We start from the raw sequence: 23,074 nt of genomic DNA on the forward strand, positions 1-23,074 counted from the left end.
AAATATGTGGGCGACCATTTGATAAGATTCTGTCATTATTTGAACTGGGTTGGGCACAAGTTGCTTTCACAGTTGCAGTTGACTTTGATTTTAACGTGCTATATAAATCACTTAATCAAAATGGAATTAGGCTAGGCTACTCTTTACATCATTGGTAATAAAGCTTATAAATGTAGCCTACGGTATTTACTATTTTAAGTACAGAATACAGAAGAGATAGCAGCAGGGGGCAGCTCTTTCACCCACACACAAAACTGAGACCAGGAGAGTCAGTGGTTCAGTCGCAGCTACAGTTGATGGATTAAAAACATCCTGACACCCAGCTGAGCTCCGGTGCGTCTCCATGCGTCGTCACCAATATTCCAACATGGAAGTGAAGTGCTGGAGTACGCAGATATTTGGATCTACCTCTGAACCACGGAAAGATATGCTGTCAGTAGGCTGATACTCTCCGCCATGTGGAGGTTACCTACAGCACGACTGAATCCAGATAAATTAGATTATTGGATTGACTGCAACAGATTATAGCTCTCCTACTTCATCGATGCTTCATACGAAAACCACATCGATTTGATAATTTCACCGGTAAATATAAAGGTAAGCGTTATTCTTTATTGCCACATATTTCGGTTTTTACTTTGCTATTTATATTATTATATTATAGGCTACAGTTATTATAGGATACAGGCTACACTGTAGATAATTGGCAACAGGCTAGAAATAGTTCGCCGCATATCAAGTCGCGTTGCAGTTGACCAGACTATAAAATTATGAAAATAAAATTTCACTTAGCAATAGAGTAGGCTAGACTAAAAAGGAGAAACATTCTAGGACTTGCCTCATTTGCTGTATCAGACAGCAGTGGGCTATTCAAATCGCTTTATTGTAAGTGAATGGATGGGGACCATTAGCTTCACCCAAAACACCAGGTAAAACATTTTACTCTACCAAAAAAACAAAACAAGTTTAGTATGCACTGAAAGGTTCATATTGTTTCCTGTGTGGACAGCTGTTTTTATTTTTTGCCCAAATTATTGTCAAATTATGACGTGTTATTAAAGCTTGACGTTTTTGCTGAATGGCGACTACAATCTTAAATGACACTAAATATGTTTATTTTGGAATAAATTCCACCTGGCTGAGCATGGGCTCTAATCACTCTTATCAACTTGTAGGTATAGGCCTTGTTTGATTAATTAACATAGGCCTACTTAATTCAAGTTTCACATTGTATTTGCAAGACCATTTGTCTCCTTATAAAGCAACATGCAGACAGTGATGGTATATTTTCTTAAGATGTGCAATAATAATAATACAGATGTGATAGTGATTCGGCCTCACCATTACAAACCAGACCATATTTGATACAGCGCTGTGGACTCCCTAGATATATGTCAGAGATTGAACACCTCTGGAGCAACTAGGGGTTAAGTGTCTTGCTCAAGGACACATTGGTTGATGTGTAGCAGTGGGACAAGGGCTACTATTTCACTTTTACTCCCCAGCTATCAAGCTGTTCCAAGGATTGAACTGACCACCTCACATTCACAAAACTGCTTTCCTAACTGGTTACTCAGAATGAGTGCAATGTTATTTTATCCAAAGAACGCACTGTTCTCATCAATGAAATAGTGTTTTTTATTTTGATATGGTACTGATGAAGTCAGTATGATTTCTCTTGCAGTCACTACTGTACATGGCTTATGTTGTCAGTGGCTACAGGAGGCTGTTATATAATGATTCACACAGGTCAGACACAATCACAGTGAGGACTGATGCCAAGAAAAGAGCAGAGACTGTCATGGGGATTAAACAGATGGTTCACTGTTCATAGACCCTGGTTTTCACACTTGCTTGCTGTTGTATGCCACAATTTAGGCAATAAATAGGGCTACTTATCTTTAAAAATAAATCTTTCTTATGGACTTCTGCATGTAAAGACAGTTTCAAAATGAAATATATTTGATGTGTGTATTCCACCAAACTAAATGAAGCAATATGCAATATAAAGTGAGAATTGAATCAACATGCACTTGCATCATGCATCATGCTTTCAGCCTCAATTAAGAGACAGATTGGACAGATTTTTATTACCACGTTAAAGGATGTTTTGTTCAGTAGTTTTCCAGTCACTGATGTTTTCCCTCAGGAACTTCTTATGATGGTGCTAGTTTTTTGTAGCTAACTAACATGCTCTACTCTTTGCATTATATATATATATAGATTAGATTACTAGAGTTTACTACAGGTAATTTAAAAGGGCGCGTGGTGGATGAGTGTTTACTTTCAGTGAAATCAGAATGGCCTGCTCAGTCTCCTCCGGTCGATTCACACACAGCACCGTACAACAGTGCTGCTTGGATAAAAGATATGCAAGTATAAGCAGAAAGGCCACGCGAATAGCTAGCGAAGCAGGAACACTGTATTACATTGTGTCCATAATCCCCAAATGAAAAGCAGAAGCTCATGCGTTTCAAGTATAGAAAAAGATGCAACAAATCACACACAGGGGGTAAGACTGTCGTACTGTGTTGCTGTTTTCATAGAGAGAGAGGAGATGGACAGATTGCGTTGTGTGGACTTAGAGAGTATAATCTCCTCCAGCAGGGAGGGGAACAACATGAAGGTAGGATAATGCCACCAGCAGAGACATGCAGACCCTGCTTGGTTGCTATGCTGTTGCTTTAGTTGATAATTAACTGACAACCTAACATATACTTTATACTGTACCTAAAGTGTTCATGAGACATGCATTATACATAGTCTCATCCATTCTTTGAATATTTATTTCTCTGATAATATATTGTTCACTCTTTTTCAATACAGGCCAGTTTATTATTGTAGGTGGTTGTGCATTAATTTTGAGTAATTACTAAATATTTACCTTTGTTATAACATGTGATGACTGCAATGATAATTTGAATGTGTGTGAACGTGTGTTAATGTGCAGCTTTAACCCAGGGAGCGTTTACTGTACCTGTCTATTAATACCCCCAAGTCTGCGCTGAGGGAAGATGCTGCTCAGTTACGTCTGACAGAAAGTCTCATGGGTTTGATTATAAAGGCACAAGAACATGTGTGCCTCTTTAAATTGTACATTTAAGATTCCGAGATGCTCATTTATTGTAGATATTTAAGGTGTTCTGAAGATAAAGAAGAATAATCAGATGTTTGTTAAAAATGGAATGATATAATACAACATCTTTTCTCTTCCTTAATCAAATTCTTGACAGGAAGTCTTTGGCGCTTAGACTCTATGGGGAGATTTTTTGTAATCAAGGAGCATCTGCCCTGAGCGGTAACAGGATAAATCACCGCATGGAGTTCAGACACTGGCGGTGGTGGCTGACTCTGAGTCTGACTCTGCTGAGGCTGATTGGCTGATGAAATGATGAAGCTGATGATGAAGACTGGGTAGTGATAGGGAAGTGGGAGGGCATGCATAACATAACAGCAGCATTAATGTACTAAAGGCTGAGAGAGAACATTATTTAAAAAGAGAGTAGCAAGATGATAGCCTAACAATGTAGACGTTTTGCTGTGCTATTCTATATATGTGACCAGCTGGTGAGAACAGCTGACATCATAACTAACAGCCACAGATAATGACAGCAGGAAATTGTCACCCAGCATGCGTGAGAAGAGTGAATGGCAGGATGGGAAATAAATTACAGGCCTGAGCATGCAAAAGAATAGTCTTGCAGACTGAACTTTCACTAGACCTCCATTTCTTTCAGAAGGGTTTTGATGTATTCAAATCTGATTCAAACAAGAGAAATAGAGTTGATTAATATAGTTCATCTAGATTGTTAGGTGTCACTTTTATTTCACTAATCTTTACCACTTCATAGTCTATATAAATGGAATACTTGCTTTTAAACATTGTTATATGCTATAATGCTATAATAATGTATGTGCCTTTGATTTTCCATGACCTTGTTTGTTTGTTTTATATGAATGTATTCCCTACAGACTGGCAGCCATGCTGACCAGCTTTATAGAGGGTCTTCTCTGCTGCCTGACCTCAAAGTCTGCCAACGTTGTGGTTCCTGTAGAAACCTCAGAACCAGCTGATGGCTATGAGTTTGTGGAGGTGAAACCAGGCCGCGTCCTGCGGGTTCGACATATCATCCCTGACCGTCCGGTGGTGGAGGAACCCACTGGGCAGGGTGGGAGTGTCAGCTGCAAACGAAAGATCACAGTATATCGTAATGGACAGCTATTCATTGAGAACTTGGGTGACAGGGCGAGTGCAGAGCTGAAAAACTGCCAGAATGGAGAGACAGAACCAAACAGCACTGTGGAGGTCGAACTGACAGACTGTGGAAACTCCTCACCGCCCGTCACCATCCCTGAGGCCAGGTCAGAGTGCGGCATAGCTGGAAAAGACGGGCCATCCGAAACAAGAGCAGAAGGAGAGGCACCTGCCACTGGACAGGCTGACCAGTCACATCAGCATAGGAAGCGCAGGCGGAAGCCCAAACGCACTGTGGTGATCGACTGTGAGAGGAAGATATCAGCATGTAAAGGGACACATGCGGACGTGGCTCTGTTCTTCATTCACGGAGTGGGAGGCTCACTGGACATCTGGGGAAGCCAGTTGGACTTCTTTTCCAGGCTGGGCTACGAGGTGATTGCCCCGGACCTGGCAGGTCATGGAGCCAGCTCAGCACCACAGATAGCTGCGGCATACACTTTCTATGCCCTGGCTGAGGATATGAGACTCATCTTTAAGAGATATGCACGCAAGAGGAATATTCTCATAGGACATTCTTATGGGTAAATTCACAACATTCATGTAACACACATCTGAACTGAATGACGTTTTAAATAGCTTTAGGATATGCAGAAAAACTTCAAATATCACTATTAAACTGAGAAAGCAAAATAATATTATGAAGTATGAGAAGTCCAGACATGTGATGTGAACATTTACGTACAGTATTGTGTAATTACATCAAGTACAGTTTCAGTGAAGTAGCCCTGTATCACACTATGTCAGTGTGATACAGGGCTACTTCGCTGAAATAATTAGTTGTTTTAGTCAACTAACTGATTGACAGCAGTTGTGATAATATCTCAAGTGTGTCTGTATTTTCTGCTTTTTCAGTTTTATGTGCTTATACATATTATTTCTTAAAGTGAGACTAGGTAAGGCTTAAGAGAAGAAATAACTCAATCTCCCTTTTACAAATGAAATGTTGAATTAATTGGCAATATAATGCATGGTTACATCAATTCAAATCATTCAGGGGTTTTGAGATTACAACTGTACTTGGTCTGGGTCTGGATGACTGGCTAATATTAGCTTGTCTTAGCCAACTTTAGATACAAGTACAAGGTACACAGTAGATTTATTTGCCACAATACAACAGGTAGAGTGAAATTGAGTTTTTAACTCCCTTCTGCTACATAGCAGACAATATACATTAATATAAAAGCAATTATAGAAATGGTAAACAGAAATAAACCATATTCAGTGGAGCAGTGTTGGGGATGAATTTTAGTTTAAAAGTCTGATAACTTGGGGGAAAAGCTGCTCTGCAGTCTAGTGGTGCGGCAGCAGAAACTTTTATATCTCTTCCAGGGAGGCAGCAGGGTGAACAGACTGTGGCTGGGTGGGTTCTGTCCTTTAATATCCTTTGGGCTCTGCGTAGGCACCTCACCTCACCGATATTGATGATATATACTGCTGTGTAACTGATACACTATGTTTTAGTATTCACCATTGTCTTGCCACTTGTAGCCCCGGTGGTTAATTTAAGAAAAACAAAAAGTTATAGTGTTGCATAAGATTTTGGACAGTTTGTCAGACAAAACAAGGACTTCTGTGAGATAGTGATTGGTATTATTTTCTGACATTATATAGACTGAAGACTTTATTGATTAATGTGCTAAATAATAGACATAGTACTTACTACTATGCTCATTGTTTATGCTGTTGAAGGTATTTAATATTACAGTGTTAAAGTGCTTTGATTTCTTCTAATGAATAGGTGTATGCTTTAGATTCTCCAAATACTTACATGCTAAAATGCCATAACTGTCATTCCCAACACTCCTTCCAGATATGTACATTCCAACTAAGAGGCAACTACCACAAAACAAACAGCACGGCTGATTATTGTAGCCTGTCTTGTGACCAGTCTTCTTTTCTGCTTGCCTAGTGTGTCGTTCTGCACCTTCCTGGCCCATGAGTATCCGGAACAGATACACAAGATGGTGATGATCAACGGAGGTGGTCCCACAGCCCTGGAGCCCAGCCTCTGCTCCATCTTCAACCTGCCCACCTGTGTGCTTCACTGCCTCTCACCGCTGCTTGCCTGGAGCTTTCTCAAGTAAACACACGGCAGCAGTACCAGAGACAAAAAATTGGTTTTGGGTTGATTTTTCATTAAAAAAACATATGATTGTTCTCCTATGCTTTTGATTATGCAGAATCTGGTCAATTAGATTGGATTAGGCTTTTATTTTAAAATTTACTAGCTGGTATAATTGATTGTTTGCAAGGTGTGATATACAATCCAATGTAATTTATAACTACAGCAGGTAACCTGGATTAATATTTATTTAGAAGTAATGAGAATAAATAATCACATTTGGTGGAAACAAAAACAATGCAAATGATAAACTTAACAGAAGACAGTGACATCCCTGTTTTCAGTTTTTTAATAAATAAAAGTAAAATATGTGAAAGCCCATCTAATGAGAAGAGGTCTAAGCCTGACCGCATGACTGTGTCCTGTCCATCAGTCCAAAGATCTGACCTTTAACCTCCCAAACATACCTAGCAGCTTGAATCAAATGAACAAAAACTGTTAAACCTGAGAAACATTTATGTTGCTGGCTACATTCAAGTCTGATATTTATGCTAATTCTACATGTGGCACTGTGTGTGTGTTCATTTCACCATCAGAATCTTGTTTTTGTTTTTCAAGCTACTGTATTTTTAAATCAGGTAAATCTCCTCTGCTCTGCCCCCTACAGGGCTGGCTTTGCTCGACAGGGTGCCAAAGAGAAGCAGCTGCTGAAAGACAACAATGCCTTCAACGTGTCGTCCTTCGTGCTGCGTGCCATGATGAGTGGGCAGTACTGGCCTGAGGGGGATGAGATCTACCATGCTGAACTCACAGTGCCCATCCTGCTGGTTCACGGCATGCACGACAAGTTTGTTCCCGTCGAAGAGGACCAGCGCATGGCAGAGGTGAGTGCGCCTCTTCAACCCTCAAAGCACAGGAAAACAGATCCTACTAAAGACACTCTCATAGTGTGTAATAGTTTCCCTACCATATTCAGACAAATGGAAAAGGGCTGTCTTACGTCAGGAAATCTTAATTCATGATTTTTATACAGTGGATCACACAACTACGTGTAATGTGAAACAGCTCATCTGTAATGAAAATCCACTGACAATTATCACTTTATCACCTGCAGTTCAGCTCAAAGGGTCTGTTAGATCAGTACTCCATTTAGATTGCCTTATGGCCTTCTTTGGACTGCTCTATCTGTCCTCATCAATGTTATATCAGATGCTGCAGGCAGCTGTTTTCAACAAATAAGCTGTGATAAACACTACACTGCCTGCCCAGCTCCAAAGAACAGGGAGATACAATTAACTATAGCTGGTAAACATAGTGGAGCATTTAGCAGCTAAAGAGCCTGGAGTTGGTGGAGACCAAAACTAAGCTAAAACGAGGGCGATTAGATGCCAGGTGGCGAGAACACAACTCCCAATAAATCCCTGTGTTCGTTGGATGTGGAAATAAGCAAATGTTTACTAACAAGTTCACCATATGACATACTTAAAGGTGATAGCTCAGTGATGTGTTTACAGCTTGTTTATGTATTGCTGCTGCAAAATATAAAGCGGCAGTGTTTTGCTGACGATTCCAATATGTAACTTTTTTACTGCTTTTAACTTTCTGTCAGATCCTCCTAATGGCCTTCCTGAAGGTCCTGGAAGATGGTAGTCACATGGTCATGATGGAGTGTCCTGAGTCAGTCAACACACTCCTGCATGAGTTCTTCCTCTGGGAGCCAGCCACCCCTCCACTGCCAAAGAAAGAGTCCAAAACGCGTCCAGAGACTGCCAAAGCCCAATCTGACAACACCAAGGCTACAGCTGACCCTTCCAAGGTCCGACCTGCAACTGCTACACATGCCTCATCAAATGACGGCACAGAGGAGAAGCCAGACAGCTAGGCCAAGAAATTACTGAGAAAATGCTAAAATTACTAAGATTAAAGCTAAAGCTTCCAGTGGTTGTTACACTATATGACTCACTTTGTGGGTCCTGATAATCTGAGCTGGTACCTCTTGAACCTGATGCTGAGCCAAAAAGGCCAGTTTCTCTAAATGGTCCAGCTAAAGCTGAAAGTCAAGGTGTGACACGATGAAGGAAATTCAAATTTGATTCCAGTTATGTCAGCTTCTGAGCTGAAGGACAGAGAAAAGGGATCTGCATTAATGATTACTGGAGGTTCATTCTTCAGTTTACAGCACCCTGTCCTCAACATACAGCAGGGAAGAAAAAGCTATGGCTTGAAGTGGAGAGTGGTGATGATTCCAGGGTTGGCAGTGCAGGAGACAGAAACAATAACAAACAGCCATGAGGGTGAGAGTATTATAAAATGAACAGCTGTCAAGTGGCAAAAGTGATAAAATATGATTTTTATTGCCAAATCAAATGGTGTCATCTGCCACACTGACAGCTACTTTTTAAAAAGGATAACACTGGGTTGCCATTCCTAAAACATGGTAAAGACAAGCAAAACATGATTTACATGGTTTGTATGAAACATGCTCCTGCTTGACCACCTGATACACTGCCCTATGTAAAGCAGCAGCAGAGTCACAACCTTATGGAAAAATAGCTGGATGATAAATTAGCCTGATGTATTAGCCGACTTAAGGTTTAGCATTGAATCATGATACTTGGTAGCTGTAAAATGTCTATGTGTGTCCCAGGATGTTTTGTAGTTAGATTGTTTCATTGCATATAATGATACATTTCAAACCTCAGCAGAGTTTTGAAAAATGATGTTGTGTGAATGATTGCATGTGACTTGTGAAGCTGAACAAGTGAAGAATGAAGTACTGACAAGAAGAGAAGTGAAAGTAAATTTACTCCTTCCTAGAATTCAGGGAAATTTAAAGTATGTTCAGTCAAGTGTATCTTGCTTAATTTAGCAAAAGCTGAGGCTCAGCACTGAATCTACCTTGTAATAAACTTGTATGGCCAGAATGGGCCAAAGATATTGCACAAATCACATGCACATAATGAGGTTAAATCAATAATAAGAAGGCCTGTATTGAGATATGCCAGGGAAGTGCGAGTGAGAGCGAGAAAGAAAAAGAACAGTAGCCCAATGCAATATCCACATAGAAATGTAAAACAATAGTGATAATGGTAGTGGTACAGATGTAACTGAAAATGAATAATAGTACTAATAATGATTGCAATAATAATGATAATAATAATAGGACTTATGATAATAATTGTTGCAGTGGGTGTTGAACAGGAACATAACGCGACAGGAGAGAGGAAGGGGACGAGAAAGCACAAAACTACAAGAGAGGGACGATGCCTAACTATAGTTTCAATAGTTCCTCTGTTTCCTGCAAAAAACACTGTTTATACAGCTGTTGAATATATTATAATTATTATATATTTTTTTTTATTGTTTAATAAATATTAGGCATTTATTTCTCATCAAACTTTGCTATTCTGCAATGTTTTTTACCTGGAGAAGTGAAGTTATAATAAGATATTAGTATTATATTAGTACAAAAACTGTATTTTGAGTCATCTCTAAGTATTGTTGAGTCTGATGAGTTAGCACATAAGAGGTCAACAGTTAAATGTCCTGCAGTGCATTGACTACATTTATTTAACTCTTTTACAGTTAATTGTAAACATCTATTCTGTAACTCCACAGGACAGACACCTGGCATTAAGAAGCTATTAAATCCTCTGTTTTTGACCACTTCAATAATGTGTGTATGTTTTTACATTAGCTGATATGTTATGTGTTGCTGTAGTAGTTCATGTATTGATAATGTTCACAAACCCTCTCTGAGCCTCCAACATAGAAAGAGCAGAAATGTGAAATGTATGAGGTGTGAATGAAGCAAGTATTTGTATCTCAGATTCCATAGTAATTGATGGTTTTTCTACTTAGATAAAAAATTTTATACATTGTACTTTTATTTGCGATGGAGAATTCATCAGAGTATTCACTGAATCAATTGAAGATGCATTTCTGATCACAGAAATGTGACAGATTTGTTTTGAGACTCGAGCTCACACAAGCTAATCATTTCTATGCGGCATATAAATTACATGGATGGTTTGCTTAAATGATTGTCCTGAATTTGAGGAAACTGTTGTATCTTGTGTGTCTTAAATTCTGTAACTGTAACTGCCTTTGACAATAATTACACAAACTGGTGATTTAAAACTTTTATCAAAGTAAATTATTGTGAGTTTGACAATTTTGTCAGTCCTCTTTGTATTATATTTTATAATTTTTTAACTTTGTATCTTTTCAGAGAGTTTTGTCTCTTTTTGTTTTAAACCAGGGTGAGTTTGCTGATTTCTTTTCAGAAATAGCTTTCATTGGCACTCACACAGTTACAAACACATTTGGGAGGTGCCCAGTCGAACCACAGTTGGGTATTAAGTCCCTTGCTCAAGGGCAGTGGTAGAATCAAAGTGGCAACCTTTGGTCAAATGCGCTCCATTTTTTACTTTATGGCACTATTACTAACCCTAACATCTTTTGATGAGCACTAAGTGTTTGGTGAGAATTACACTAAAAATCCGACAACTGTCATCAGATTTTGATTCAAATATCACTTAATACTGATTGGTGAATGAAAATACATGATATTGTTTTTCCAACAGAGCCCTGCCCACTTCAAACCAGTGAGAGGAGCACTGAAATCTCTCCTGAAACAATGCAAAACATTTGGTAGAAAATGTTCTCCATTTGGGGCCTTTAAAAGATGCCATGGACTTTCAGCCTAATAAAGTTAATCTCTGAAAAATGAAATAAAAATAAAAGGAAATACTCTGCATAAATAAGACTCTTTGTACGTCTCTTTTAATTAAATGTTACAGTGTCACAACAAATTTTGAACTTAACGACTTATTCAGCTATACCAGATATATATAGATCTAGACTATAGCATCCATTTATTTAGCAAGAACAACAGTACATAAACTCAAATAGTAAAGGGGTACAAAACAACAACTTATTTACTTTATATTCAAAATTTTGTTCTTGTATCTTAACTATACAGTAAAGGCCCAGAGTTTGATAACAGCATTTATGGTAAACTTTGTTCATAGAAATTAATATTTTCATCCTTTTTCTACTAAAGTATTTATAACTTAGTTTAACGCATATTTTTGGAAATTGACAGTAAAACATTTGATCAAATTCTTTAATAAATCTCAACCAATACCAAGCTTTACAATGTTTATACATTCATAAAGTATAATTAAAAGAAAGCATTCAGCTGGGTAAAGTAAAAGTAAAAGGCACCGTCCTGCCCCTGCTGCCACCCCTTTCAGACCTCCACAGTGACAGTGGGACCATTGCTGGTGTCTTCCAGAGGTGTTGTCTCTGTTGGCGCATTGGAAACTTCTTCAGGCTCCTCTTTTTTGTCTTCCTTCCCTTCATTAGCCACAAGAGGAGCACTCTCCGCTTCCCCCTGCTGGTCGTTGCTGGTAGTGCTGGCCAGCTGCTCTGCTTCTGTGGTTTCATTGACAATTTGGATGGAGTCGGCTGCAGAGGCCTGTACTGCTTTCACTTCCCCGTTCTGAACAGGGTAGACCCCCTCCAGTGCGTCATACAGGAACTGGTACTGTTCCTGTAAGAGACACAGACAGATTTGATTGGTAGGTTCTAATGAAAGTAAAGCTTTCTTTTTAGACTACACAAACTTTTCTAAAGAATGCAACACAACACAAACAAAAGCACCAGAAACAGCTTTAAATGATGCATATGGTGAGATTCTATATTTGTCGTATGGTCAGCAAATTCCAGGAAAAGACAAAAAAAAAACACAACAACAATGAATTTATTCTATAAAAAATGTATTGCTTGTGTTGCCAAAGCTTAATATACTATAGCTGATTCCTCTGTGCCATAGACCTCAATTGTTATCATAAGAACATATTAATGAGCCACACTGTTTCAATGGGTGACATGCATATTCATTACACTGAAGATGGGCCTGTAGTTTATTTTGGGTCGACCGCACATACACCGTCCTGCTGCTCCAATGCTCACTCAAGCACAAATCAATAGCTATACATAAGAAATAAAAAATACACTATTTACTCCTGTTTGAGCACTAACAACTACGGTGCCCAGCTGATTAGAAGATCTTTAGCAGGAACTAATGAGCTTAGGTCTGAGAACCACTGACAGATAGGGAAGAAAAGTACGGACAGATGAACTAGCGCATTGTTTGCTGAAATTAGTTGATAATAACAGAAATAAACAATACTATCAACCTTATCCTTTAATTCTTCAAAACAACATTGTAGGAAAATAATGAAAATATAATGAAATTATTGTTATTTTTATTTAGAAATTTACAGCATTCAAAGGGAGCTAGAAAAAGGCAAGTGCTATACTTTTCACCCTGAGCGCTGTCGGAAGTTAAAGCCGTGAAAGTGTGTGCTGACTGATATTGGGTTCCTCTTTCTTACCTTGCTGAGGATCATGCCCTGTCTCTCTTTGCGTAGGGTTTTGGTCACTTGGAAAACATCCACCAGCTTCTCAGTCTCAGCGCTGTCCAGCACGGTCCATAGAGCACAGAAAATCCCTGAACGGGACGAGCCATCACTGAGGAGAGGTTGCACACACACGAAAAGGTTTACACAAACAGGTAGTAATTTCTTTCCTGCTCCAATTTTGTTTTCTTTTGTTTACACTTCCAGCCAGTTCATATATCACTGAATGATATGTTTATTGGCTAATCCTGCTCTGTTCATACGTGTGATCCTACCATTTTAGCACCAGAGAGCTGCTCATAAATGTTCCTCTTACACTTTGCTCTTCACTCAGCAAATACAAGTTTTAATCCTAATTGGCTCTTTGGAGCATTTTCAAGTGTAATTCTTAAAGATTTGAATATGGGCCCAATTATAGAATAATGTTCATACATACCTATGGATGATAAAGTGTCTCTAGCCTATTCCAACTGCAGAAACTAACATGGACTGAAGAGAATGATATACATGTCTTCCTTGTATTGAGGAGACAAGATTAAACATGTTTAAAATGTAAAACCTTAATTTATTATGTTAAAATGATTAATAATTTGTTCAAATGTAAGACGCTCCGCCAATATGTCCTCACAAATTTTAGGGGCTAAAATTAAAATCTTACTCTATATCTCTTTTTCCAAAAGCTCTCAAAGTTGACTCATCCATCCTTAAAAGACTGGATATGTTACAGTTACATACATACTGCTCCTTGAAGAATCCAGAGGACATTTTGTGTGAAGTTGTCTTACTTGCAGTGGACCACGATTGGCACACTCCTTTGTGAATTGCTGCTGCCATAGCTGCGCTTGATGTCCTTGATCATGTCCGTGAGATCTTGAGGTTTCTCCGGCACCTCTCTGTTCATCCACTTCAGGAACTGGAAGTGTTTCACCGGCCGACTCTCTTTCCTCTGTTGACAGAAGTGGTGTTAAAACAGCTTGTGATGTTGAAATCACCAATCTCAACACAGGCTGATGCTGATGAACTTAGAAACAGAACTTTGTTACGATCACAGAGTAGGCTGCTGTTGTGGTACCTTGACATGGCGGATAAGTATGTTGCGGGTGATGAAAGTCGGGGAGTTCTCTGTGCTTTCCACCTCCACCTCAATGTCCCCAAATGTTTTCTTGTCTTTATCCCAGTAGACACAGTCAGGCTCCTGTGAACAAGATGACACAAGAAAACAAGTGTATTTACTATATTTGTACAAAGAGCATGTATAGTGTACTCTATATGTAAATAACACCTAATGTTATATATATATATATTATTATATCATGGTACTTGTCTGTAAGGACTGCATGCATGAATGTTTAGTTACCGTATCTCCCTCAGTGCAATCTGAGAGCATGACAATAGTAGATGCTTTCTTCTGGTAAACCATCGCCCAGAAGTCAGCCATGGTGTCTGGCAGCGGAGTCTGTGCTGCAATGAAGGTGCGTGGGCCCCAGTAACCCTGTGTGGGCAAGAAAACACATCCATCTATTGTTGTACACAGTCCAAACAAATAGGATGTGATGAATTGATTTACAATTCAACAGGTTGCATGCAAGTTAAAGAGTTAATGAGATAACACCTGCTACAACAGGAAAGATAAAAACAGGAACACAGTTGGTCATGCTTCAATTGAACAAACCACTGTCCAGGCATCCAGGTTTATGTCAGAGTTATGCAGAAACAGAATAGTATATACAGTGTAAGTAAGCAAAATGACGTACATCTAAGTGAGAGGCATTGATGTACTTAGTGGACTCCTCATCCTCCTCATCAGAGGAGTCTTCCTCATCATCTTCATCAGGGTCACTATCACGACTATGTCCCTCATCTAGCTTCAGCAACACTCGGTTGTAGTCATCTGAGGGTGGGAGGTTACGACACAGGTGGAATTGAACAAATTGACTTGTCTATGAATGCATATACACTATAAACATCCTACACATACACTGAAATTCTACAGTACAGTTGTTATTATTATTTAGTTTGCATAGCGAAAAATTTAACTTGCTAATACTTACATGGGATGACAGATGAAGAGCGATTCTTCTTCTTGTTTTCTTCTGTAATCCCTGTGTTGGATGTCCTCCAGTTTTTATAGGTGGGGAGTCTCTGAATTGCAAGACAAATACTTTTTTTTTAAGTATTAAGTAATTGAATGACATATTAAGGTCTGTAATTTCTTCTATAATCAGTAATGGGATGGGAGAAATATAGGACAGGATAGGACTACATTTCTAAATAAATTTTAAATGATTTTTTTTAATGATGATGAAAGATGTTTTTAGGTGATTTACTTTATTGACTCAGAAAACAATAATCTTCCTCCTCCTACGCTATTATGTTACCACACATTACAATGCAGTTAAACGTGCATATCACCAGTTTTATAAAATACTGTCAAAATCAAATGTATTTAAATGTTGCTCCTTCACCCCCCCACGATGGAGTGCTTTTCAAACAAATCCTTTATAAATAATAAGATACATAATAAAGTGAATTAGTGAATTACCTCAAACTCGTCTTCCATTAAGGTGGGTTCACTGGCTGAGTTCTTCTGTTTAAGAGTGCTCAGTGTGCTGTGGAGCTCAGACAGAGTGATCTCAGTCTCTCCAAACTGATTGTGTTCCAGCAGTGCCTGATGAATCAGGATGTACTGGGCCTGCGTGAGGACAAATGTACTTATCTTAATAAACAAAGGATACAGAATTTGGGAATAGAACAAATATAAGCTACACAATCCAAGGTTACAAATCCACATCTAGGTATCCTCCTTTGTGATCGGTTTAAATTGAATTAACAAAATATTGGTTTTGTACTGCGTTAGCCTTACCTGTGTTCTTGAAAAGAGCTAGCCTATTAAATATGTTGTGCAGTAATGTAAAAGTAAATTTAAATATTGAAATGCTCATACACATACTGTACACAACCAATTTTAGCTTCTAATCTCTGGCACATGCAAGAGACCACTGTGCACCAAAACAACCATAGACTAGCAATTTTTTTCCACATACCATCACACTCACAAACACTTAATCCATCCATGTGGGCTCCCAGTACAATTTCTGTAAAATAACCCTGCAATGTTTATGCATTATATATTGTGTATTTATACTATATCATAGGGTAATGTGTGATAGCTGCACATTAACAATAGCTAGAGAACCTAAAGTAGCTACAAATCAGATCACAATCTTGTACATACAGTGCACATTTCACATTTTCATCTATGCTTGTGTATCCTTGTCTTGCCTGATTATCTTTGTTTGTATCTTTGTTCGTGTTGGTTTACTTCCTGTTTGTTTGGTCTTTTCACTGTGACTACAAAACTACAGGGTCAAATTCCTTGTATATGTCTACATACAACCTCTACTCTCTTTACCTCTACTTGAACCATTAGACATCTGTGTCTGCGAAGTTTGACTACGTAACCGTAGATGTCCACTCTGCCCTCTGCCTCCAGACCCTCCATCATGGCGTCGATGCCAATGTAGGTGCCTGTCCTGCCAACTCCCGCGCTACACATGAGATGATAACATTGTGTCAGTGGCAAGTAAAAGTGAAATCAATCAATCATTTAGAATAAAATACAGAGCAGAAATGGCCTGAGTAAGTCCCCTGATTTTCAACAACATCCTTAGATCATTTTTTTTTTCCCAAAGCAGAAGTCATTGAAGCAATGGAGTTTAGAGCCCTGGTATGAATAGCATAAGCCTTGTGGTCTGGTGTCAATTTATATTTAAGTAGATAAAATTAGATTCATTGCACACATTATCAGTACAACAAAATGCAGTTTATCATCTAACTAGATGCCGTGCAAACAAAAACAAATGGACATAAATGTATGTATAAAGATAGACAAATGTAGTAGTGATTGTAAGAAGGGATGTGACTGTGACATGTATGTAAATTAACGCAGCTATGGTATATCAGTAATGCACTGTTGGGACCTTCAACTTACCTGCAATGAACGACGATGGGGCCACTGAAGAAATTCTTGAAAGCATTGACACGCCGCCTCAGTTTCAGGAGGAGATGTGGCTCCCCTGGGACGCCGTGGTCTGGCCAACTCATGAACTGAATGTGGGTCACCTCCCGCTCTGAGTTCTTCTCCCTCTTCTACAGACACACACATACACAAATAGATGGTTGTGGAAACATACACAAAGACATATATAAACACATTCAAGGATTTATTCATATTTATTAGTATATTTATTGAGATCAAAGTAGAGAGGTAATACTGGCCTTCACATATACACACGCATACGATACGGCATTTATTACAACTAATTGCATAACTTCTTTAATAAACATTTGATGGAGACTCACATTAGTTAGGCTGAGATGGCGGATGGTGTAATCTGGACAGTGGTCCTCTGAACTCAGCTTCACTATAAACTCCTCATAGATCTCTGTCTCTCGTTCTGGAGACGGCCAATACTGCGCACACTTGATCTGCAACACAACTCAAGTGAGTCAGTTAATGGGAAAATTTTCTCTTTTCACCATCACATAGAGCAGTTTTTAAAAACAAATACCACTGTAACATTATAACCAAAGTCAACAAAAAGTTAAAACTCCGATCCTGTACTTACCCTGTTTCCCTCTTCACAGCGTGTTACCATGACAATGATAGAGGACTGCTGCTCCCAGACCATCCTCCAGAAGTCACCCACGGTCTCCTCCTTTGGCCCTGCAACACACACAGAATATATACTGTACACACAGGCAGGCACGCTTAGTATCAAACAGAAACATAATGCTAGCTCAGTGAGTGAAGACTGTGAAAACTTTACTTTACCTTGAGCTGCAATGTACTTTTTGGATTCCTTGTACCCCTGCAGCAGGAAACAAATGATAAGGTGTGCATTGTCAGAAAGAGATCATGAACTTTGTGTCTATTTAGTCCTAAAAATTTGTACGGTTAGGCCAAAATGTAGCTCTTTAACATTACAATTCTTGCTATTAGTTTTACATTTCTGATTTTGTATGTTGTTTGGTAATGTTTGAGTCTTATGACTGTGCCAGTGGTAGTAAAATTAGTAGAAGTATGAAGTTTTTCATACATCAATGAAACTGGCATTGATGTAGTCACATCCTGCCTCTCCATTTCCGGTGGTCAGCTGGACACGGTTATAATCATCTGGTTCAGGACAGAAAAAAAAATTATGAATAAATTTAAAAACCATCATGGAGGACATATTAACAGTCCTAGAACACCATTAATGAATGAAATTCTATTTAGAAAACGTTTATGGATCTGTAACCTGACATTTAATAGTTATATAATTTCATATACTGTTATATCTCACATTGATGTAATAATTCTTGTGAATCCAGTTTTGCAATAAAACCACCATGCTCACTGTTTTGCAACATTTCCCACAATGTTTTAATACATCTAGTAATATTTAAGAAATAGCTACGACAGTATACAACATGGCTAAATCTATGAAGGTAGCTAGACCTAGTTACAATGTATTATATGAACTGATAAAGTATGATGGTAAAAACAGTAAATAAAAATACACATCACACATCTGGTAAGTGCTTTTATCTCTTTAATCTAAAAATCTCTGTGTGTTGTTGGACAGCATCCCACTTACATGGCAGGATGTCCACGTAGCGGTTCTTTGGGACATTGCAGGACTTTTTGGCCTCTTTCACTGTGTACCTCGAGAAAATTCTGGGGATGCTCTGAAAGCAGAAAAACGTCATGTAACTTGACAACCAATGCTGAAGACCAATAAAGAGCTATTCTAGATTACTATTCACACTTGTTCTACTCTATAATTGGCCAAGGCCCCTCGCAGGCATATCTAACCTCCTTGGGCCACATCCTGCCTACTTTATTTGTCATACGCACAAACATGTAGCAAAATTTATTCTCTGAATTTAACCCATCCCTCATGGGAGCAATGGGCAGCCACTGTGCAGTGCCTGGGGACCAACTATTTTTGATGGTGGACCTCTGTAACATACACCTCTCTGCTACTCCATTGTAAAAGAAAATACCAGAATAAAAGAAGACAGATTTTAAATGTACCTGAAACTCAGCCAGAAAAAGTCTTCCTTCATCAGCGAGCTTCCTCTTGTAAGCTTCGAGCAGGAACTCTCCTGCAATTGGTTCGACAGGCATCAAGTTTTCCTCATCATCTTCAACCGCAAACCAGCCAGTAGATGAGGAACAGAAACAATGTCATGCGTTAATAATACTAATTTATCACTAGCCATTAATCAAAATTACACTATAGTAAATATTTGTCTATTGGTTTTATTTTGATGATACTTCGAGACTGCTACAATCATCTAGTTCAAGTCAAAATGCAGAAAGAAAACAGGAGTCTAAAGTCTACTCACTTGCTGTCGAAATAAGCATCAAGTTTTCACTCATGTCACTGCAAAGAAAGTAGAGAAGATTGGTTTCAAAGAATTTAAACTATATGGAATATAGGATGGGAAAAACAGCCTGTATATTATAAAATTCATGGACTGTATATTTGAAGATACTGCCTTATCAGTAGAAGAAACCCTGCATGTAAATTTGTGTAAAGCAAAGGAACAAAAAACAGACTAAATGTGTCAGTCAAACTGATGCAGGAGATGAGAAGATGCAGAATGATCCTTACTGGGAATTTCTGCGCTTCAGGATGTAAATCTTGTAGAGGACCAAAAGCAGAGCAACAGATGTGAGGATGATGAGGAAGACCAGAAACCCAATGACAGCTTTGTCATTATCTGCAAAAGTTGGGAAAATAATATCAAACTTGTAGCATCAATGTCAAAGATACAATGTACAATCTAGAAATGTATGTGTGTACTGTATATCAGAAAAACAATCAAATGATCAATGTGAGACAGTTTGTGGCATTAATGAAAACTGCACATACAGAGAGTGTCCACTTGTTTTGTCTCGGGGTTGCTCTTAAATTCACTGTTGACAGCAGTCACCTGGAAAGACAGAAAATTCCTAAATCAGGAATTATACCATTTAAAGAAATAACATAAATGGAATAATATTCTGAAACCAAAAATTAGGATTATACAAACCTTCACTGTGTAGGTCGTAGAGTAGCTAAGATCTCTGAATTCAAAATTGCAATTTTCTTTTCTCTCCTTCAGAGTTCCACTGCAATCATTAAGACATGCAATGTATTCCACTGCAGGTCCATTTAAAGTGTTTGGTTTATTACATGTTACTTTAATCACATTATGCTCTGGAACAGTCACCGACAAATTGGTCACATGTTCTGGCTCTGTAAGAGAGTGAAGAAAAACAGCATATTTTCATTTAGAAACAACACCATTTGCTTACCCACAGTTAAAGTAATGTTTTAGTTTCCTGTAAAACAACTTAAAGTAAAAAAAGGGTCTTTAAATGATGAATTATGACAGCTTTTAAATTGTACTTTTTGTTATTTATCCTACTCATCATCATTAGAAGTTGTGTGGTGTTGTTCTGTAGGTTGGACTGAATTTAATGTTAGATGGCATATGTTTAATTTAAAACTGTCCCTGTCCACAGGAAAAAATGCCTAAAATCCCAAACTTGAATTAGGTATAACTCCTCAACCATTAGACCTACATGCATATTTCTGGTTCTTTCCTTTGAAAGGTGTAGCATAACTACATTGATTTAATAAATTTATGAGAATTAATACCCAATTATGAATTTTCATATTCAGAAAATATTAATCCATTAATCTCTCGTTTCGGGGCACCACCCGATATACGTTCGCCCAGGGTCTCGGACTCCCTGAGTATGGCTAATAATTAGACAATTATTCACTAGTGATCAGTTAGATAACAATCGCTCAATTATCTTAAATCAGTCAGTCAGTCTCATATAAAGGGGTGAATTCTCTTGGCAGGGACTCCGAGACAGGCAATACACACAATTCCTTTGGTTACAGTGAATTTATTAACTAGGGTGATATAAAAATGTGGTTAAATACATCAAATAAATAAACAATGAGAATGTGGGTTTCGATTGTGGAAGTATTTGACTCATATGGTGGAAGAGAACTAATGAAAGTAAGCTATGAGTTTAAGAGTTAAAAAGATAATCTATTAACACTATTGGACATCACTGATCACAGAATGCCTTGTTTTGCCTTATGGTGGGTCGTCGGCCTGCCTTGGCCTGTTGCACGGGTCCCACGCTAGCTGCCCGATTCCTGGCTTTCTGCTAGGGAATTCTCCGGGGTTCTCCGTGTCTGAATGAAGAAACGCACTCCAGTGTTGACCGTCCTCAGTCTGGCAATTAGGCTGTTCTTCAGGTGTCCTTTGTTGCCGCTGGCGAGACCACGTGGTTTGGTCTGACCTCGGTGAAGTTAGCTCGGCGAATAAAGCTTAAAAAGGGAACTTGGTCGTTCTTCAATTAGAACTAGGGTAACTTAAGGGACTGATAACGTTAACAAAACAGAACCAAAGCAAATAAAACAAGTAAGCTGCTGAAACGAGGGAAAACTGATGTCGCGGCACTTCGCGTGTGTAGCTTGAAGCGAACGAAGCTTTTGTTGCGCCGGGCCGAACTCTTAGGGCTTGCAGGTAGAGGGGGGGGCACGCCGGGCGCGCGCCGAAGCGCCGATGAAGAGCCCGGAACAAATAGGGGACCAGAGCGAAAACAGTGCATGAGAGGGAACAACAGCGTGTGTCGCGGTTTTGTCTGTTGGGGCGTGGTTCCCAGAGGGCAGTCCTCCGTTGGGCGGGCTGTTTCCGGTTTCCCGAGGGACTGTCTTTCTAAACTTTTAATATGTCTATAAAAAAGGAAAAGAAAATCTATTTGCGTGTATTACAATCAAATATTTTCCCACAATCAAACCTCAATTGTCAAACGGTTGTACCTTTCTAAGTTTAAGCATTTGATAACAGGAAGAACAATTATCAGTAGTTAGACCTTACAAGGTTAACACTTCATAGAAATCACAGATGAGAGGAACTTAACTTGCTTTCTAAATATAGGCTATTGACGTTCTTAGAGAATATAAGCAAGATACACGAGTGGCATTAGATTATTGACAAGATAAATACGGAGTGACATTTATACATTAACGGCATTTCAGACGATGACATGTAATACTTATTTTGTCCACTAGCTTGGATTAACCCTAAAATAATCTTTGCTCAGGAGCTGTGGAATTTGGTTACACATAAAATGAAGGAATGTCATTAAGCATGCTGAAAATTAAAACACTGCAATTTTAGATTCTTTTCAGCAATAATATCAACAACAGATAGCAACAACATGGTAACACAACTACTCAAATAAGAGGCAGCGCCACTACTAACTTAGCAAGGATTATTATTTAAAGAGAACAACAGTTTATAATGAAACATTGTTTTAGCTCAAGAAGGAAGGAGTTGTTAAGTATCCCTTTCGCAGCCCTGGCTTATCACGTTTGCACATCAGCTAAAAGAAAAGATGGGAGTGGTGTTTTATGGCCCAGCCATCCTAAGGGAAAAAGCCTATACCCTATAGGGAGAGGGGTTGGACACTTCTTTTTGCTGTCCTGCTAAGTGTCTATTGACACCTTTACGGCATCCTTAAGCAATGCATGTCTGATTGAGTCTCTGAAGACCCTTTACCAAAACCCCAGGCGATGTCTCTAGTTTTTGCATGTCAAAAGGCCAACCTCCAGGGGAGGAAAACTTTCCTTTTTCTCAGAGAGAGAGAGGGGAAATTTTGAGTCTCTAAATTATTTAATATGAAATGCACCAATCCACACTGTTGGTACACAACAAAGGTCAGAAGCTAAGCAATATGAGCCCATTGTAAGCAAACCTATTTATGTTACCATTCCAGAGTAAATGAAGATGCAATAAAGGAAAAGATCAGATTTTAATCCTCGTCTAGTATAAAATCTAAATTCCAAAGGCAATATCACAATTATAACCAAGATCCTGCAGATAATAAAGCAACTGAATGTCTCCTCCTTTACCTGGACTACAACTGAAATTGTAAATTTTATGAAAATAAACTAAAACAGGCCACAACATTTACAATATAATTTATAAAGTTATACCAAGATTGTATCCATGTTTTGGCCATGGTTCGTATTTTCATGTTGAGTATTTAGTGGGAATTTTTCCTCCGAACACTGTTTATTTAAATACAACCAAATAACATAAATCTCCCAAAAACATTGAAATATTAATAGATAAAGTGAATATGGCTCAATATAAGAATGAACTCCATGCTATACAGGCAGATAACTTGAGAATAAAAGGTCCCACAGTGGTGTGTAAAGGTGCTTTCAGACCATAAGCGAAGTGAGCGTTGGGGGTGGTTCG

The 23,074-nt window shown here is 38.6% G+C and overlaps 2 protein-coding genes across 11 annotated transcripts in view; one reads left to right on the forward strand and one right to left on the reverse strand.

Annotated features, from left to right (window-relative positions):
- Positions 1-320: 320 nt before the first annotated feature.
- Positions 321-9,583, forward strand: abhd8b (abhydrolase domain containing 8b). Its single transcript, XM_038715436.1, has 5 exons — positions 321-597; positions 3,973-4,779; positions 6,168-6,338; positions 6,988-7,204; positions 7,930-9,583. The coding sequence occupies exons 2-5, from the start codon at positions 3,983-3,985 to the stop codon at positions 8,200-8,202; spliced, it is 1,458 nt and encodes a 485-aa protein (XP_038571364.1). The 5' UTR covers positions 321-597; positions 3,973-3,982; the 3' UTR covers positions 8,203-9,583.
- Positions 9,584-11,087: 1,504 nt separating this feature from the next.
- The window catches only part of ptprc (protein tyrosine phosphatase receptor type C), a 29,252-nt gene continuing 17,265 nt past the window's right edge, over positions 11,088-23,074 (reverse strand). For all 10 annotated transcript variants that reach the window (XM_038715438.1, XM_038715437.1, XM_038715439.1 and 7 more), the window contains 20 exons: positions 19,832-20,037; positions 19,672-19,732; positions 19,411-19,519; positions 19,142-19,179; positions 18,828-18,937; positions 18,388-18,478; positions 17,848-17,924; positions 17,583-17,619; positions 17,377-17,474; positions 17,111-17,236; positions 16,740-16,897; positions 16,161-16,296; positions 15,291-15,440; positions 14,800-14,890; positions 14,503-14,639; positions 14,106-14,240; positions 13,821-13,943; positions 13,534-13,694; positions 12,725-12,860; positions 11,088-11,877 (listed from right to left, as the gene is read on the reverse strand). In XM_038715438.1, the coding sequence (XP_038571366.1) occupies positions 11,575-11,877; positions 12,725-12,860; positions 13,534-13,694; positions 13,821-13,943; positions 14,106-14,240; positions 14,503-14,639; positions 14,800-14,890; positions 15,291-15,440; positions 16,161-16,296; positions 16,740-16,897; positions 17,111-17,236; positions 17,377-17,474; positions 17,583-17,619; positions 17,848-17,924; positions 18,388-18,478; positions 18,828-18,937; positions 19,142-19,179; positions 19,411-19,519; positions 19,672-19,732; positions 19,832-20,037 (2,483 nt within the window). In that variant the 3' untranslated portion in view covers positions 11,088-11,574. The remainder of the gene's footprint in view (positions 11,878-12,724; positions 12,861-13,533; positions 13,695-13,820; positions 13,944-14,105; positions 14,241-14,502; positions 14,640-14,799; positions 14,891-15,290; positions 15,441-16,160; positions 16,297-16,739; positions 16,898-17,110; positions 17,237-17,376; positions 17,475-17,582; positions 17,620-17,847; positions 17,925-18,387; positions 18,479-18,827; positions 18,938-19,141; positions 19,180-19,410; positions 19,520-19,671; positions 19,733-19,831; positions 20,038-23,074) is intronic.

This window comes from Micropterus salmoides, unplaced genomic scaffold (genome assembly GCF_014851395.1).
Source record: "Micropterus salmoides isolate LMB-PRFRI ecotype aquatic unplaced genomic scaffold, ASM1485139v1 Ms_hic_scaffold_13, whole genome shotgun sequence".
Lineage (NCBI taxonomy): Eukaryota > Metazoa > Chordata > Actinopteri > Centrarchiformes > Centrarchidae > Micropterus > Micropterus salmoides.